At 34.1% G+C, this 16203-nt stretch overlaps 1 protein-coding gene across 1 annotated transcript in view; it reads right to left on the bottom strand.

Annotated features, from left to right (window-relative positions):
- Nucleotides 1–16203, bottom strand: part of LOC129235303 (signal-induced proliferation-associated 1-like protein 1) — a 56651-nt gene that overhangs the window by 13807 nt on the left and 26641 nt on the right. Inside the window, exons 9-16 of the mRNA XM_054869032.1 lie at nucleotides 9161–9267; nucleotides 8478–8612; nucleotides 6039–6133; nucleotides 5546–5691; nucleotides 5339–5453; nucleotides 2138–2275; nucleotides 1793–1908; nucleotides 11–157 (exon numbers count right to left, since the gene is read on the bottom strand). Of these exons, the coding sequence (XP_054725007.1) occupies nucleotides 11–157; nucleotides 1793–1908; nucleotides 2138–2275; nucleotides 5339–5453; nucleotides 5546–5691; nucleotides 6039–6133; nucleotides 8478–8612; nucleotides 9161–9267 (999 nt within the window). The remainder of the gene's footprint in view (nucleotides 1–10; nucleotides 158–1792; nucleotides 1909–2137; nucleotides 2276–5338; nucleotides 5454–5545; nucleotides 5692–6038; nucleotides 6134–8477; nucleotides 8613–9160; nucleotides 9268–16203) is intronic.

Here is a 16203-nt window from a genome sequence, read left to right as displayed (position 1 = left end):
TTCTAAGCACCTTGAACTAATACGTTGCGAATGAAATGCAGACTGTTGCCTGGGAGTTGTTTTATGATGACTTTCACCATGATCACAGATTCCAATGTTTTCATAGTCACCCATGCCACCCCCAGATAAGTAGCTACAGTTATGAAGATTGCAGCCTCTATGAACAAAAAAGATCATTTATATATTAATTGCATATATATTTTTTTAAAGATTTTTCATTTAAAAGTTCATAATAATTAAGATCCAAAGTTTTCAGCAAAATGTTTAGAAAAGTATGAAAGATTTAAAAAACGAGATTATTAAGCGAGAGTATTTTTCATGGGCAAAATATACATGCAAAAGCAATTCTTCCTCCCCACTAAAATATGAAGAAACAAAATAGTCATAGCCTTTTTTTTTCTTTCAAACAGGGTTCATACTCAAATAGCCAACAGAATTTCTCAGATTTTTCCATGTAAATTAAAGCAAAATTCCAGGTCAATGTTTTCATTAAAAAATTGCATTGGAAAATATACTACTTACACATTAAATATGTACCATAACATTTTATACAAATAAGTTTCTACCAACAGTTTCTGCAGTCATCAGTATGACTTATATGTTGAACTATGACAGACCATAAACATGACAAACATCTAAAAAAATTCAAAATCATTTGTTTTGAAAGTGTGTACTTTTTGCAGCAACTGCGGAAATTCTACAGCAGTTGGAGAGTATGCAAACAGTTATGTTGTTAATTCCATATCAAAATTGCACATAAATATTTAAGATAACTTCGGACTGTATGAAATTGTCTAGCCTTTTCAAACAACGTCCAGCTTTTAAAAAAAAATTTGAAAAAGGAAAATATACTCATATTACTTGAAAATAAAATCAACCCCACTAACTTAGATTCTTTTAAATAGAGTCCCATTCTTGTAAACTGTCAATAATAAAATCTTGTTTTTGTACAATTGTGAAATGTTTCAAATTTATGTACAACATTCATCATATTACAATTGAAAATTATGGGATGAAAATGAGAAAAAATTCATATTTAGTGAGAATTACAAAATGTGCATATTTTGCTTTTAGTCCAAAAAAAAGTTTTAAGAATAGGATGTTTAGGACTCGAAAACTTAAGGTTGTTTTTGAAGCATGCAATGTCAAAGATATTATTGAAATTACATAAGCTTGGGTATTTTTCATATTGAAAAGTGACACTTAACAACAAAAATATGGCACAAGTTTTTCCCAAAGTGTGAAAATACTCCTAGACAACTTTCAGAGGAGTGAAACGCACAAAAACAGCTAAGACCATAATAGTGACCAATTCCATTAAGATAAAAAAATATAAAATTAAAAAACCTAATTTTACAAGGATGACATGGAAGATAGGAGAGAAAAGATATTTATTATTTTGAATTTTTAACTGTTATAGACATTATGAATTTTAAAATGCATAAAACTCTCAAATGTAATATTTTAAAAATTTAACTTGCTTCCCCCCTCCCATTTTACAGTGTTAAAATTTTTATTTAAAATACAAATACTTGACTAAATTTTCCATTTCAATGCATGAAACATGCTTTTAGGGTCACTTAAAAATATTTTTGCTTTGCAATCAACATGAGTCTTTTGTACATATATTTAATTTAAAAACAAAGAAAAGAAAATACTAGAAACAATTTTCAAAATCAAGATTTTTTGCTTAACAAATTATGGTAATAAAACATAATAAAATGATTAGCTAACAATTAATACAAAATATCCCTTTTGCAATATAATCTTTCACACTACAAAATATTCTTACTTGCGAGGCAAAGATGTAGCGAGAGGAGGGATGACAGTTACAGATACAGTCATTGATGTTTTCAGTAAATCAACCATTTGATCATAAGTTAAAGTTGCCACTGCTACTTTACATATCTAAATTTTAAAATAAATGAATACAGATCAGTTCTTCAAAAGACAGAAGAATTTACATTGTATTAACCTTGAAATAAAAAATAGCATTTGTAAAATCCTTAATATATCAATCCAATATTTTAAAAAATTGTAGAAATTTCCCTTTAGAAAAAAATTTATTATTTAAAATAATTGACTCTCAAAACTAATACTAGATGATTTATCAGGACTAGAAAACATTATAAAATACCTCAACTAGACGACTTCCTTGGCGTAATCCTGCTTGCCAAGCAAAACCATAATTTTCCACTTCTGTGATAACACCTTCAAATTGCACATGAAATCCCAGTTGTCCAAGGCTATTCCTCCTTAAAATAAGTTCTTGTGTCTGTAATTTAGGAAGAAAAATATTTTTAAAAAAATGATATTTTAAAATGGCAGTAATAGTAGTAAGTATCATGTTACTATTCACAAAATCAAAGATTCATATTTTAAACTATGCAAAGAGTTCTTGATTGAAAATTTTATTAGGTAAATTATCCCCCCCCCCCCCCCGTCCCCCTTAATTCCAAATGTCTGAAGTTCAGTACCACTGCTTTTCTCTCTTTCTCTGCCTCTCTCTCAAAAAAAATAAAAATAAATATGTAAATAAAAATAAAAAAAGGCAAGAAACAAATAAAACCGTAATGAATACTACCTTGCCTGTAAAATTACAGTATACTGCATTATAATGGAAAATCCCCGAAAGAAAAGGGGATTTATTTATTTTTAAGAAAAATGGATCTTTTTAAATTTTCAACAAAAACGCAGGTCAGACAATTTATTTTTGAAACAACATTGTCAATAGCACTATGCAGTATTTATGCATACTCCACTCCACTACAATAGCTAAGTTTTAAATTTGCAATGACCATTTCGCTCAGCATTTCACCTTTCAAGAGCAGTGCACTAACAAATTTCTAAGAAAAATTCATCAGTAGGAGTTTTGTGTACTGATGAATTTTCATCCAAGAAACAAAACTAAAAAAACCCACTAAGTATAAATTATGATTGCCAGAAGTATTTGAACATGTTTGTCAAGAATTTCACAGCAATAAACTAAAACAGTTTAAGAACAGCCAGGTTGAATGTGCAGATCTGTTCTGTGAATAACCTCTGCCAAAGTTCTCAAACCAGAATAACTGTAGATGTGCCAGTCATAGTTTTTACACTAGTGATACAGAAATCATGAGATTCTCCAGATCCAGCTATTACACAGCATGAAACAGTATGAATTAGATTCCCCAAATGACGTTAAGAGTTCGGTTTCTCACACTTCAACAATATCAAATTGTTTAAGTTACATTACCACAAGCTTTTCATTGCGGCATAGCAAAAAACACAACTATTGAGGACAAAGCAGAAAAGTATGCATATTCAGGGCCCGATTAAGATATTTGGGGTCGAAGGTCAAATAATATTGTGGGGGCCCCTGTATTCAAGCTTTACAATTTTAGCAACTGAATTTAAACAAATTGGCCATTGGCCAAAACAATTTTTGCCCTTTGGGGGGCCCTAGGCCATGGCTTACAAGGAGAGGTTACGGTCTCGGAAATTCAGATCGGGATAAGATTTGGTAGATTAGTAGTATCCTTTAAGGGTACTCTCAGGGTAAAGTAATAAAGCGCACTAGCCATAAAATTCCGAGAAAACAACCTTTAAAGATTTACGCGCAACTTATAAACTAGTAGAGATTGTTCGTAAACAAGCGCCCGGTGGTCATGTGGGCAGCGCTCTGGGGTTCCATGCGGCCGATCCGAGTTCAAATCCACTGCAAGTTTCTTTTTTATTCATTTATCAAGTGACTGTTACAGCTTTGTGGAATTTGAATTGAAGATAATGCGAAATTTTTGAACACGTAAAGCACTTTAATAGAGAAAATGGAGATAAATTAAATCGATACAAGTTAAAATTTGAATTACAACGGCTACAAAATCACTGTAGAGCTTAATTTATAGATGATTTTTAACAATATAGTTGTTATTTATATACATACACCAGAATGATATTTATCATAAAAACATGGAAAACAAAAACTGTTTTGACATCTCGCACAATTTATAAAGGAAGATTGCTTACAGGAGCAACTTCTTTGTAAAAGAGTCGTTGGAACATACTTCATTTACATTCAGGAAAATTTCTCTTTTGTCAGAAAGTTTAGAAGTATACCAGGCATATATCGAATCATTTTATCAAAAATTGGCGATGACAGTTGATGATGGACAATTGCTTGTATTTTATGCAATCTTCACGGGTATTCATTTCTCTATTATTTTCAACGAGATACGCGCAATTTTGCATACGTTTTATTAAATTCTTTACCTGTCTATAAAAATGGACGCGAGAAATTGAACTTGATATGATTCTGATGCAATCAAATGATTTTCAGTAAGCAAGCTCTCGTAATAAACGACAGCATCTTTTAATCTCTGCTTCAACATTTCACTGTGCAATGAATTTTTATCCATTTTGTTAACAGATTTTATTCGTTTCAGGGTTACTTCAATAACCGACCATTTCGATTCACAATATTTAAAAAACTCAAATCCTTTTTCACGGTATAGAATTTTCCAGTCTAATATACAGCACAGACGATAAATAAATTTAATGATGAAAACAAACATGAACATTGCAGACGATAATAGATGGAAAATAAAGAGTTGAATATTCAATGTAAAATACAGCAGACGAAAAATTTACAAATAACAGAATAAAGGAGCAAAACCATTGCTCGATAAGTGCGGTTAGGGTTTTTAAAATTTGACTACTTGCTTATGTGCAATAACTAATATAACTCTTCTTACTCATCCACAAAGAAACTGATTATGCATTTATTGCAAAAATCATTTACTTCGTCAAAGTTTATAATATCTAAAAATTTGTAATCACTTGTTTGTGAGAATAGTAAATAGAAATTTAATGTACTATCACACATTAAAAATACATCATATTTTTTAAATTAAGTATTACCTACAAAGTCACTTTATAAATGAACAAAAAAGAAACTTGCAGTGGATTTGAACTCGGATCGGCCGCATGGAACCCCAGAGCGCTGCCCACATGACCACCGGGCGCTTGTTTACGAACAATCTCTACTAGCTTATAAGTTGCGCGTAAATCTTTAAAGGCTGTTTTCTCGGAATTTTATGGCTAGTGCGCTTTATTACTTTACCCTGAAAGTACCCTTAAAGGATACTACTAATCTACCAAATCTTATCCCGATCTGAATTTCCGAGACCGTAACCTCTCCTTGTTAGTCGGCCTCTTCAGTAATAAGGCCTTGTACACATTACGGTTTCTAAATAAAAATAAGAATAGCGAGAAAAACTATGTATAAATTAGAGAGCATATTCAAAACCTATAAATTTTTGCAATGAAATTGAAATCAAAAGGCAGAAAATATCCTCCTTACTTCAGCTCCATCTGTAACTGCTGAGAGTCTACTGACAATTTCCTGTATTTCATCAATATCAGGGTCTTTGGAACGAATCACAAGACATTCTCCTTGATGATAAAAAATTTTAAGGCTGAAATGAAAAAGCAAATTGTAACATCTTTGATTGAAGATACACTTACACGCAATGTAAAGATTTTGAGAATCTCAAGCACTTTTATTTACCTTGTCGTTTGTGACGTCCAGCCAAGAATAGAAGCACAAGGACAAACAAAAATTACTTCTTGAGTTGTTTCATCCATTACAACTAAAGTATCTACAGAAATGGCAAGTAAGCAATCCACAACAGTTGACTTTCCAAAATCCTCAGCCTAAATTACAGCAAAGAAACTTTGTAAATAAACATGGTACTTACGGTAGTGTATTTTATCATCTTTTGGTTTTGTTTTTAATAAAACTATTGCTTCCTTTTCCTTAGGGGGCTCATGTGCACATTCAAAGAAAAAAAACCCTCTGATATCATAATTAATAGCACAGCATATAGCCTAAATGTATGTTTAAATTTTTCAAGCATTTTAGTTTATGAAAGAAAACTTATCCATTTGTAGAAAAAAGGAGACTTACAGAACTAATGTAAACTTAAAACATAATGTATGTAATAACATTAATTCAAACCCTTCAATAATTTAAAAGATTACACAAGAGTAAAAAAACATACCTGCACTTGCCATGATATTGCACCTAAAATATAGTTGTCCGGGATGAATCGAGGCCTCATTCTCTCTTTTTTTCTTCCAGCAAATGAAAGTATAGCTAAAATCATTAAAATGAGGTAAGCAAACCAATTAAAAATGCTACAAATATTAATTAAAATCTCCAGTAGAACATTGATTAAATGATAAAAAATAAATAAATAAATAAAAGTTAACAATTCTAAAAGTAATATATTCAATTACAGGAATGATACTAGTCGACGCTCGATATAACGACCATCTCCGTCCCAGTGGAAAAGGTCTTTATAATGAGTGGTCGCTATAAGAGGTGGAAGTTAAAAAACATATATGAATGCATCATGCATGTTACGTTGCTCCAATAAAATTGTCACTTTTTCAAAGATTCCAGTTAAATGCCTAAAGTATTTTTTATCATAGAGATTTAAAAAAAAATAATGGGTGAAAAATATTATGACAGATTTTAAAGTAGAAAATATGGGGAAAGACTGATTACATACTTAAAAATCATTTACTTAAAAATCATACTTAAAAATCATTTATTTTCTGAAGATAAAATCAGACACACTTGTTTGCCTTTTTAGTGCACGTGATTTTTGCAAAACACAATTTTTCATTTCAGTTATAGATGTGATAAGAAGTGTTTTTTTTTTTTTTTTTTTTTTTGCCTTTGAAAGAACATTTAAAAGTCCCTTGAACATTCGAAACTTTTCACACTAGCAACTTTGGTCACAATTTCTTCATCTGATCATGATACATCAATTTATTTTTGTGCACAGTATCGAGAAATAGTTCATCTCCTGAAAGATGCTCGACACATTCCAAATCAGAATCGATGTTAGCATAATTGTTTAAGTTTAACGCTTCATCCAGTTTTATTTTCTTAAAAACATTTAACAGCATTTCATCTTCTTCATCGAAATTTTCATCTTGGATTGCCCTGACTTCAGCAAGTTGCTTTTGCACTTCAGCAGTAGATTCCATTTCCTTTTGCTTTTCAAAATCAACATGATGAAAGCAATTCTTGATGGTCTTTTTTGAGGCTTCATTCCATGCTGCTTCAGAGAGATGCAAAACTAAATATCTTAAAAACCACGTGATCAAACACCAAACTAACATAAAATGTGTCAACCCCTTTTACTTCGGAATCCGGAAATTTCACTTTATTCCCCCCCCCCCCTTTATTTTTTCTGTACTGTTTTGAGTAATAATCCCCCTCCACTCCCACCCCCTCTTAAAGTTGGATTGAACACTGAAGATTACATGCAGCTGTCCGTAAACAATAATCAAAGTCATTTCAAGTTACAAATTTGCTTTACTGGAAAAAAAACACCGGAAATAGTGTCCGCTGAGTTCGGTCGTTGTATTGGATTAGAAGATACACAACGGTCATTATACCGAAAGCAAATTAACCTTAAGTTCATAGGGACTAAGTTCGGGCTTTTACCACTGGTCGTTATAATGGAATGTTCTTTATAATGTGTGGTCGTTATAATGAGCGTCGACTGTAGGAATAACATTGGCATTAAAATATTGAGCAAGTATTAAGCAAAATGTTTGTTTTGTTTCTTCTTTAATGATTGTTAAACCTAGGACAATGGCTATATTTTTACTTTTTTTCTACTAAAAACTTAAATGAACTCTGAAGACAAAATTTTTTTTTTTATATTTGAAAAATTGCTTGAAATTTGGGAGTCTTACAATCTGTACAACCAAAGCAGGATTGCAGACAGAGGTTTAATAGTTTCAAATATAAACTATTCATTACAACTAGAATGCCAACTTAAAATATAAATACTTTTTAGATGTCATAAAAATTCCATGACTTTTCCACAGTAAATAAAATTCCTTTCCTATTCTTGGTTCCAAGGTTTGAAGCTGAGCATCCATAAAACACATTTCTTCGAAACAATACATCAATATTAAAAATAAACAATTTGTAACTAAAATACAAAAGTCAGCGTGGTTAAGGTGAATTTTTAGATTTTTAGAGATGTGTATAATGATGAAGAAAATAGGACTTGATTTTTTTTAATAAAAAAATATAAATGCTAAGAAGAAATAAAATGAATTCTAATGCATGCGAAAGGTCAAATTAACGTAATTACTTAAATATGTTAAAATGAGATGGATTTTATTATCTTTATGTAACAGAAAGAAAACATATTTTACAAAATAAGGCTAAATTTATGCAAAATATAGATATGTTACTCCTCAGAACAGCAAGTTTAAACCTAAAGGCGACCGTAATAAACAAGACAAAGAAAATTAGGTTAATATTTAGAGAGATTTCTGAAAAGCAACTAATGTAAAATGCTTTAAAATCCTTTTAAGCTCTAGAAAACTCTTGATTTCTTTTTTCCTTAACTGTATCACCATCTTTACTAACTAAACACATAAGAATAAAATACATAAGACAAACTTACAAAATTTAGGTCCTGAATCAATGGTTGTATTTGTACAATGATTTGATGCAAGTTCCTTCAAATACTCTTGCCTTGTCCGCTGAGCCATAGTGACAAATTTTTCTGATCTATGAGCAGCATTTTCAGCATTAATAACTGTTTAAAGGAGAATTAATGTTTTATTAAGCATTTTATCCATGCTTCATTATCGAAGCAATGAGTGCTAATGAAAGAACATGCAATATAAAAAGTATTATACATAAAATTCAGCACAAAAATATACATAGTTAAAATAAATAAAACAAAAGTTCACTGTACATAAAACTGAAGGACAGTGGTAACAGTGTAGTAAACTTTACCTTAATAGTATTATTAATAATACAATTAATTTTGAACTAGCACACAAGTTTAAAAAGTTTTTATACAAAACTTTTTTATTTGATCGCTTTTGAATTTAAAAGAATTTCAAAAGCTAGATTAGATGCAAAATGTTCCAAAAATTTACTGGTGGGTAATAGAAAAAATAATAACATAAATGATAGAAATGCAGAGATAACTTTGTGTCTATAGCAGAACTTATCACCTTGTGATCTTAAAGTGGAATTGTTTTATGGAGTAAAAAACAGAAGAAAGAAACCAACTTCGGTTAAGAGGGCTTCAGATAAACTAGGGGTTACGCCAACTTATAAAACATATGAACTTACCTTTTGATAAGAGGAAATCTGCAAATTTTTTAGATTTGGGAAAGATGGCTCCTTCAGAAATGGGAGGACCAAATGAAGCAACTTCTTTCGAGCGACTGACAGCAATCCTATATATTTAAGAGTGAGCGAAAGAAAATATGAATGAAAAATAACAACAGCACTGAACACTATTAACTATAATTTCAACCATTTAATATACATTGGAGTAGTTATTTAGTTCTCAATGTTTTAAGCTATCTGATGTTTGGACAAAATACAGTAGAATCCACTTACTGTGACAATTAATGTTATCAATGAGTTTAATCATTCTCTCAAATTTCCTACGCACAGATCCAATGTAATGGCTTTCTATGCATAGGTTACTATTATCTATTAATTAAAATTTTGTTAAAAATTGCTTTTTAAGAAATGAAATTTTGTGCGGGGTCAATCAAGTCATTATCAAATTTATGTAAATGTGACCACAATTATAAAAGGCATGAAAATATTACAGTTGCTACCTTCATAATAGATTTAAGGCTGCTTATGTATAAGAAAACACGCGGCTCTGATGGCTCAGTAGGAAATCTAAATCAAAACTTTTTACAGTTGCCCAGTAAGAGTTTAAAAATGAATGTCAGTATATGATCCAAAAAACCTAATACAAGTATGAACCATGGGCGCCCATATGCAAAATTGTAGGGGGGGGGGGGGCTCAGATATTTTCCCCATGGAAGCAGATTTCAGGACAGATTCGAGTCATTAAAATTTGACATTTTTAATTACTTATTCATTAATGGCTGGAAAAGAAATGTTTTTACATTTTTGCAAAGAAAAAAGTACTAAAAGCAAGGAAGTTCTAATTTCTAAGGGGGATTCGAGCCCCTCTTGCCCCCCTATATGGGCGCCCTTGGCTACGAACACCTTACCAAAAAAGTGCTAACTAGTAGTGATGGGCATAATCGAGTTCTCATAATCGAATCACTCGATTATTCAAGATCATTCGAGAACTCGATTACCACGAGTTCTCGATTATCGTATCTCGAGTTCTCGATTATCACTTCTCGAGTTCTCGAGCGATGAACTTCTCGAGTACTCGATTATCACTTTTCGAGTTCTCGAGCGATGAACTTCTCGAGTTCTCGATTATCACTTTCTGAGAACTCGAGCGATCAACTGCTCGAGTTCTCGATTGTCACTTTCCGAGTGCTCGAGCGATCAACTGCTCGAGTTCTCAAGATGTTGAGTTCTCGAGATATTGAGTTCTCGAGATGTCAATCACTCGAACAGTGTATTCTTCGATCGATTTGATAATCGAATGAACCTCTCAATATAGTTGACTTCTGACAAGGGTGCCCACCTATGGAGGGGGGGGGGGGGGTCATGGCGCAGACTGTGCTATTGACATTTGGGGGGGGGGGGTGTTTTAAGGGATATTTTTCTCATTTGTTGGGGGGAGGTCTCTGCGATATTGAGGGTGGGGGTGGGCTTGACCTCAGGGCGGGTGGGCACCCTTGCTTCTGAAGTGTTTTAGTTGCAGGGGCGGATCCGTCATTTAGTCGGTCAAAGGGCTGGCTTTGAAAAGTTAATGATTTTACTTATGAATGAGCATGATTTTTTTCTGTCTTCCGAAAAAATTTGCATTGAAACCTTTTAACCCTTCCCCCCAGAAAGACGGGCTGCGCTGAGGAGCCCACAGGGGAGGTGGGTCATTGCGCAGACTGCGCCATTGAAATTTCTAATGGACGTTAGACTTTTTTAGGGAGTGTCCTTCTTGAGGGGGAGAGAGGATCCATAATTTTAAAAAGTGTGCCAGCACACTTGAGGAATAGATACCCTTGCGATCTAAATGGTATTACAATCAAATAATTGCCTTTCGAATGTTTCATTCGAATAGTGTTATAATTGAATGTATGCTGTTGAATGCTTGATTATCAAATGATTCTTTGGGGATGCTTGGTAGTCTAATGATATATTTTGAGCGAAAGGTGTTAATGAATGAACACATGGACGGGTCTGTGGGAGACATGTGTTGTGTGTCCCGATGGTGGAAGTAAAGGTTGGAGGCGCTTATAACGTTCTAACTTGAGAGGCATTAAAATTATAGTTCAGGTAAAAAGGGAGAATACTTAAGTTGAAAACCTGAGGGGACGTTTTCCCCTTACGTTCACCTTCGACAAAACGATTGGGTAATGATACAAGTGTAATAGGCAATAACAAACGTTTTAGAACCCAAATATACAGATCACTGCAGACACGTGTTTCAGGGTTTCAAGGAACCCTTTTTTCTACGCAAAATAGTGAGATTGTGGATGTAAGGACATTACTGGATGTCTTTGTGGACCATTCATTAATTACGTAAGGGTCCCGAGGGGGTGGGGTTGGAAAAATGTTTACATACTTGGGGGGGGGGGGAGAGGGGTTCAAACGCATTCTTACGCAGTACTTTCCAAGCCGATGTTTCATTTGCGTCTGGAAAATAAAAACGTATTAGGATGACTGTTTTTTATTTGTTTTACGAAGAATTAATTATGTAAAACATAATAAAAGAATTGCACTATTGTATGGCATGTTTCATTTTTAACTACTATCGCATCATATACAAAAAACTGTCGAAAACACATTCAGTCTAGATTCCAACTTTTCAGTAAATATTTCTTCACACAAAAAGGTTTAATTTAATAATAGTGAATTAAATTTCGATTCCAGTGATATTAGATTAGTTATTTCATTATTTCGAAAAACGAAACGGAATCTTACGTAAGAATAGGGGGAGGGGTTTGAAAAACCTTACGTACCCTTACATGGGGGAAAGGGGTCAAAAATGGCCAAAATCATCCATACGTAACAAAGGAATGGCCCCTCATATGTAAAAGCTTACTATTTTGTTGAAAAAAGGGTACCTTAAAACTCCAAAACACGTTTCTGCCGTACTCTGTATGTTTGGGATACAAAACGTTTGTCATTTCATGTTACTTCTCGGCACAAAGGTACTTAGTTATTTCTTAATAAAACAGTTGGTTAACTTCTCGTGTAATTCATTCCTATGGGTGCAAAAAAGGGGGGAGGGGGGGGGGGGAGTTTTGACGTAAACTGCGGGATTGTAATTTTTAGGGGATTTTGTCTATTTCGGGGGTATTGCTCTTGGGGGAAGAGCTTCATAGGTGGTGCCCTTTACTCTTGGAATGGATAGATTTGGAATGATTTTTAAAATCGAATGATTGCTTTTCTCTTGCTTTATTCTAATGGGGTAATAGTTGAATGTTTGGCTTCGAGTTTTCGATAATTGAGAGATTCCTTAATAATCGAACGATATTTTAAGAACGAAAATTGTTAATTATCATACGAGCGGATTTATGGAGGGGCATGGGTTGTGTGAGTGGCGGATACAATGGAGGGTCGTGGGGGTTATGACCCCCCCCCTGAACTCTCGAGAATAGTATCCGTACACATTGTGTTCAAATAATTTATGCATAAAATGCAAACGATGACAGTGTCTTATCTTTTCAATACATCAATTATTTTTCAAAGAAAATATTTGAACTACTACTTTGTTTTATTACTTATGAAATTAATTTGCAACGTTTATCCCCAATTATGTGCCTGATTCCTGACCGATTTGGGGCTTTTTATTGACCCCCAAAAAAGTTTCAGATTTTTTTCGTACTTAAAACGGGAATTTCGTTCATGGGGGAGGGCTTTCTTCAGCATGACCCCCACCCCCCTTCAAATGGTTTTCTGTATCCGCCCCTGGTGTGATCCGGTGGTGAAATCTTGAAACAAAGGATAGAGAAACGCTTTCCATACTGTTTTGAACTTGACAGTTATTAAGATTAAATATGTATGTATGTACAATTTTTATTAAAAAGTGAGGGATAATGATATTATGGGCAAGTCGTTGGGCGACTCTAGCAGGTTTAAAATTGAGAGTTGTTAAACTTAAAAATATATTAAACCGGTATCAAGGGCTTCCATATAGGGGGGGGGGCAAGTGAGGGATCAAGCCCCCTCCCCCTTCTTTGAAATTAGGACATTCTTGCTTTTAGTACTTTTTTTTTTTTTTGCAAAAATGTAAAATTATTTCTTCTCCAGCAATTATTTAATAAGTTATTAAAAATGTCACATTTTAATAACTCTAATCTGTACTGAAATCGGTTTCTATGGGGAAAATATCCTATTAAACCATGGGGAAAATATCTGAGCCCCCCCCCCCCCCTTAAAATTTTGCATATGGGCGCCCTTGACCGGTATGGTACAAACCGTGTAATTGAAAATTCAATGTAGTCTTAGCCCTTTTTCGGATTATCGTTTCTTGGGGGAGGGGGGATTGTAATAAAAAGCGCGCCATTGCTCACAGGGACGGACGGACACCCCTGTCATTCTATAAGGTTTTAGAATCAAATAATTACTTCTCAAATGTGTCACCCCTGTCATTCTATAAGGTTATTAAATCAAATAATTGCTTCTGCTTTTTTTCGAATGGGATTACTCAGAGAGCACACTTCGTTGAGTAAACGTCTTAAAGCGATTGTTAACGCTGTGGCAGCCATGTTAAAACGTTTATGAAATGTTTAAACGCAAGGTGTTTATAATGCAGTGGTGCCCCCTCCCCCCCATGGCGATGACACTCATCCCTCAAATGCGACATTGAACCCCCTAAAATAAAGTAAAGCCCGCTTAAGTTACCCTCTCCTCTTCAAAACTTCAATGGCGCGGTCTGCGCCATTTACCCCCCTCCCCCGCGCTCTCTCTTGTGTAATATATTGTTTGTTGTGGAATGCTCGGTTATCGAGCATCTCGGATGATTTGAAAACCGAATACGTAATCTGCTTTTCAGAGAAACTTGACAATCAATTTTAACCTTTTTGAGGACCAGCGCACGGAAAATGAAACGTAGCTACGGAACCTTAAGTTCCGAAATGGACCGTTGCGAGCCTAAGCATTTTCAGCAGTTTTGCCTCAACTTTACAAAAAAAAAAAAAAACCATAAAATTAATTGACTGAAAATTTTTAAGTTGAGTAAATAATATACTAATCAACATTTACGAAACTATAAGGAATATGACATAAACAGAAGCGAGTAAAACAAGCAAAATACTTAAATTTAACTACCCACGCGAAAATAAATGCTACGCACACAAGAAGTAACAAATATATTGCGTATGGAATTTCAAAAAAAAAAAAAAAAATCTGTATAAAATGTAATTTTTATTTAAAAATGTGTGGAAGCTAAAATTAATCCCACACGACAAACTTCAATATTTTTTTTAATGCACTCAGAAACATTTCAACTTCACTCCCAACACTTTTACTGTTATTGCATATTCCTAAAGTCGACGAATGAGAAACAAAAATAAAAAAAGAGCGGATCAAGAAAGAAAAAAAATAATCATGAACTTCAATGCACTTCAAGCCACACTTGTACACTTTTCAATGCGCCGGGAATCCCAATCCTCTGGAAAACGCAATCAGAAATATTTTACCCTCCCTCCTCATGTATTACTCAGATAAATATAGTTAACTATTCTTAACAAGAACATCAAAAAAAAAAAAAAAAGCAAAGCTATAAACTAGGAAAGAATGAGTACTTTTGCGCAGAGCAACTATTCCCCTACTTGTTTACATTATTAACTTCGTGTTTGGGAGCCCGAAACCATTCGAAATAATCACGTGATAACTGAAAATCATCAGTTTAAATGCATAACCGTTCGAATAAATCACTCAGTCGCCCAAATGCCGAGCTCCTATTTTCTGACAAGCTAACACGGAATCTAGTCGAACCTGCATCCCCCAAGGATTGCGACCCCAAAATAAAGACTAAAATCTATCGAATCGACCCCCTAAAACAAGCTTGCATTTCGAACTTTACCGGAGGGTAAGGGGACAAAAGGTGTATCTGCTCATTTTATCGGAAAACAACAAAAAACTAGACCCACTTAAATGTAAAAACTAGAATTTTTCATGGAATTTAAGGGGAGTGGTATTGATCCCCCTTCTAAAAGGGGGTGTCAATACCCCCCCCCCCAACTTAACCTAAAACTTCTAAATGCCATTAGGGTTCACCCCTTATTATACTCCTAAATGTTAGGCTAAATGTCACATTCCTATCTCGAGCGCACCCCTGCCAAAACAACTCGGAAATTCAACTGAAGTCAAGAGAGTCCACCTCCCCCCTTTCGCAGGGCGATGGCGCACCCTCTCAAATGTTACGGAGCATCCATCTAGAAAGAGCTCTCCCCCCCCTCCAGAAATGAGATTTAAAAAAAATCTCAAAAAACCGCTTCTAAAAATTTCGGTTTCGCAGGCTGCGCCATGGACCCCCTCCCCCCTTCCGAAAATGAGATTAAAAAAACCCTCTCAAAAAACCGGCTCTAAAAATTTTAGTTGCACAGGCTGCGCCATGCCCCACCCCCTTTTAGTGGGCACCCCCGTAGCAGTCAACTCAGTTTTGGAAAAGCTCAGAAAATGAACTACTTGAGTACTCGATTCAAACGTCTCGAGATCTCGATTCGAAACATCTCGAGATCTCGATTTGAAACATCTCGAGATCTCGATTTAAAACATCTCGAGATCTCGATTCAAAAGATCTCGAGAAGTCAATCACTCGAGTACTCGATTCAAAAGATCTCGAGAAGTCAATCACTCGAGTACTCGATTCAAAAGATCTCGAGAAGTCAATCGCTCGAGTACTCGATTTCAAAGATCTCGAGAAGTCAATCGCTCGATTACTCGATTCGGAAGATCTCGAGAAGTCAATCGCTCGAGTTCTCGATTTCAAAAGATCTCGATTATCAATCACTCGAGTGATCGACTTAAAAAGATCTCGATTATCAATCACTCGATTATCAGAAGTACTCGATTCCCGAGATCTCGATTATCAAAAGATCTCGATTATGCCCATCACTACTAACTAGACAATCAACAACTTATGAAGGATAACATACTCACGTAACCTTAGTTTAAATATACAATTAAGACTTTTTTCATTAAAATTAGAAGTGAAATATTTTTATAAAGTAACTTTAGTTGATTTTTGTAAGATTCATTTCAAATTATCAGTTGAT

This window comes from Uloborus diversus, chromosome 2 (assembly GCF_026930045.1).
Source record: "Uloborus diversus isolate 005 chromosome 2, Udiv.v.3.1, whole genome shotgun sequence".
Lineage (NCBI taxonomy): Eukaryota > Metazoa > Arthropoda > Arachnida > Araneae > Uloboridae > Uloborus > Uloborus diversus.
This window is presented reverse-complemented; position numbering and strand designations above follow the sequence as displayed.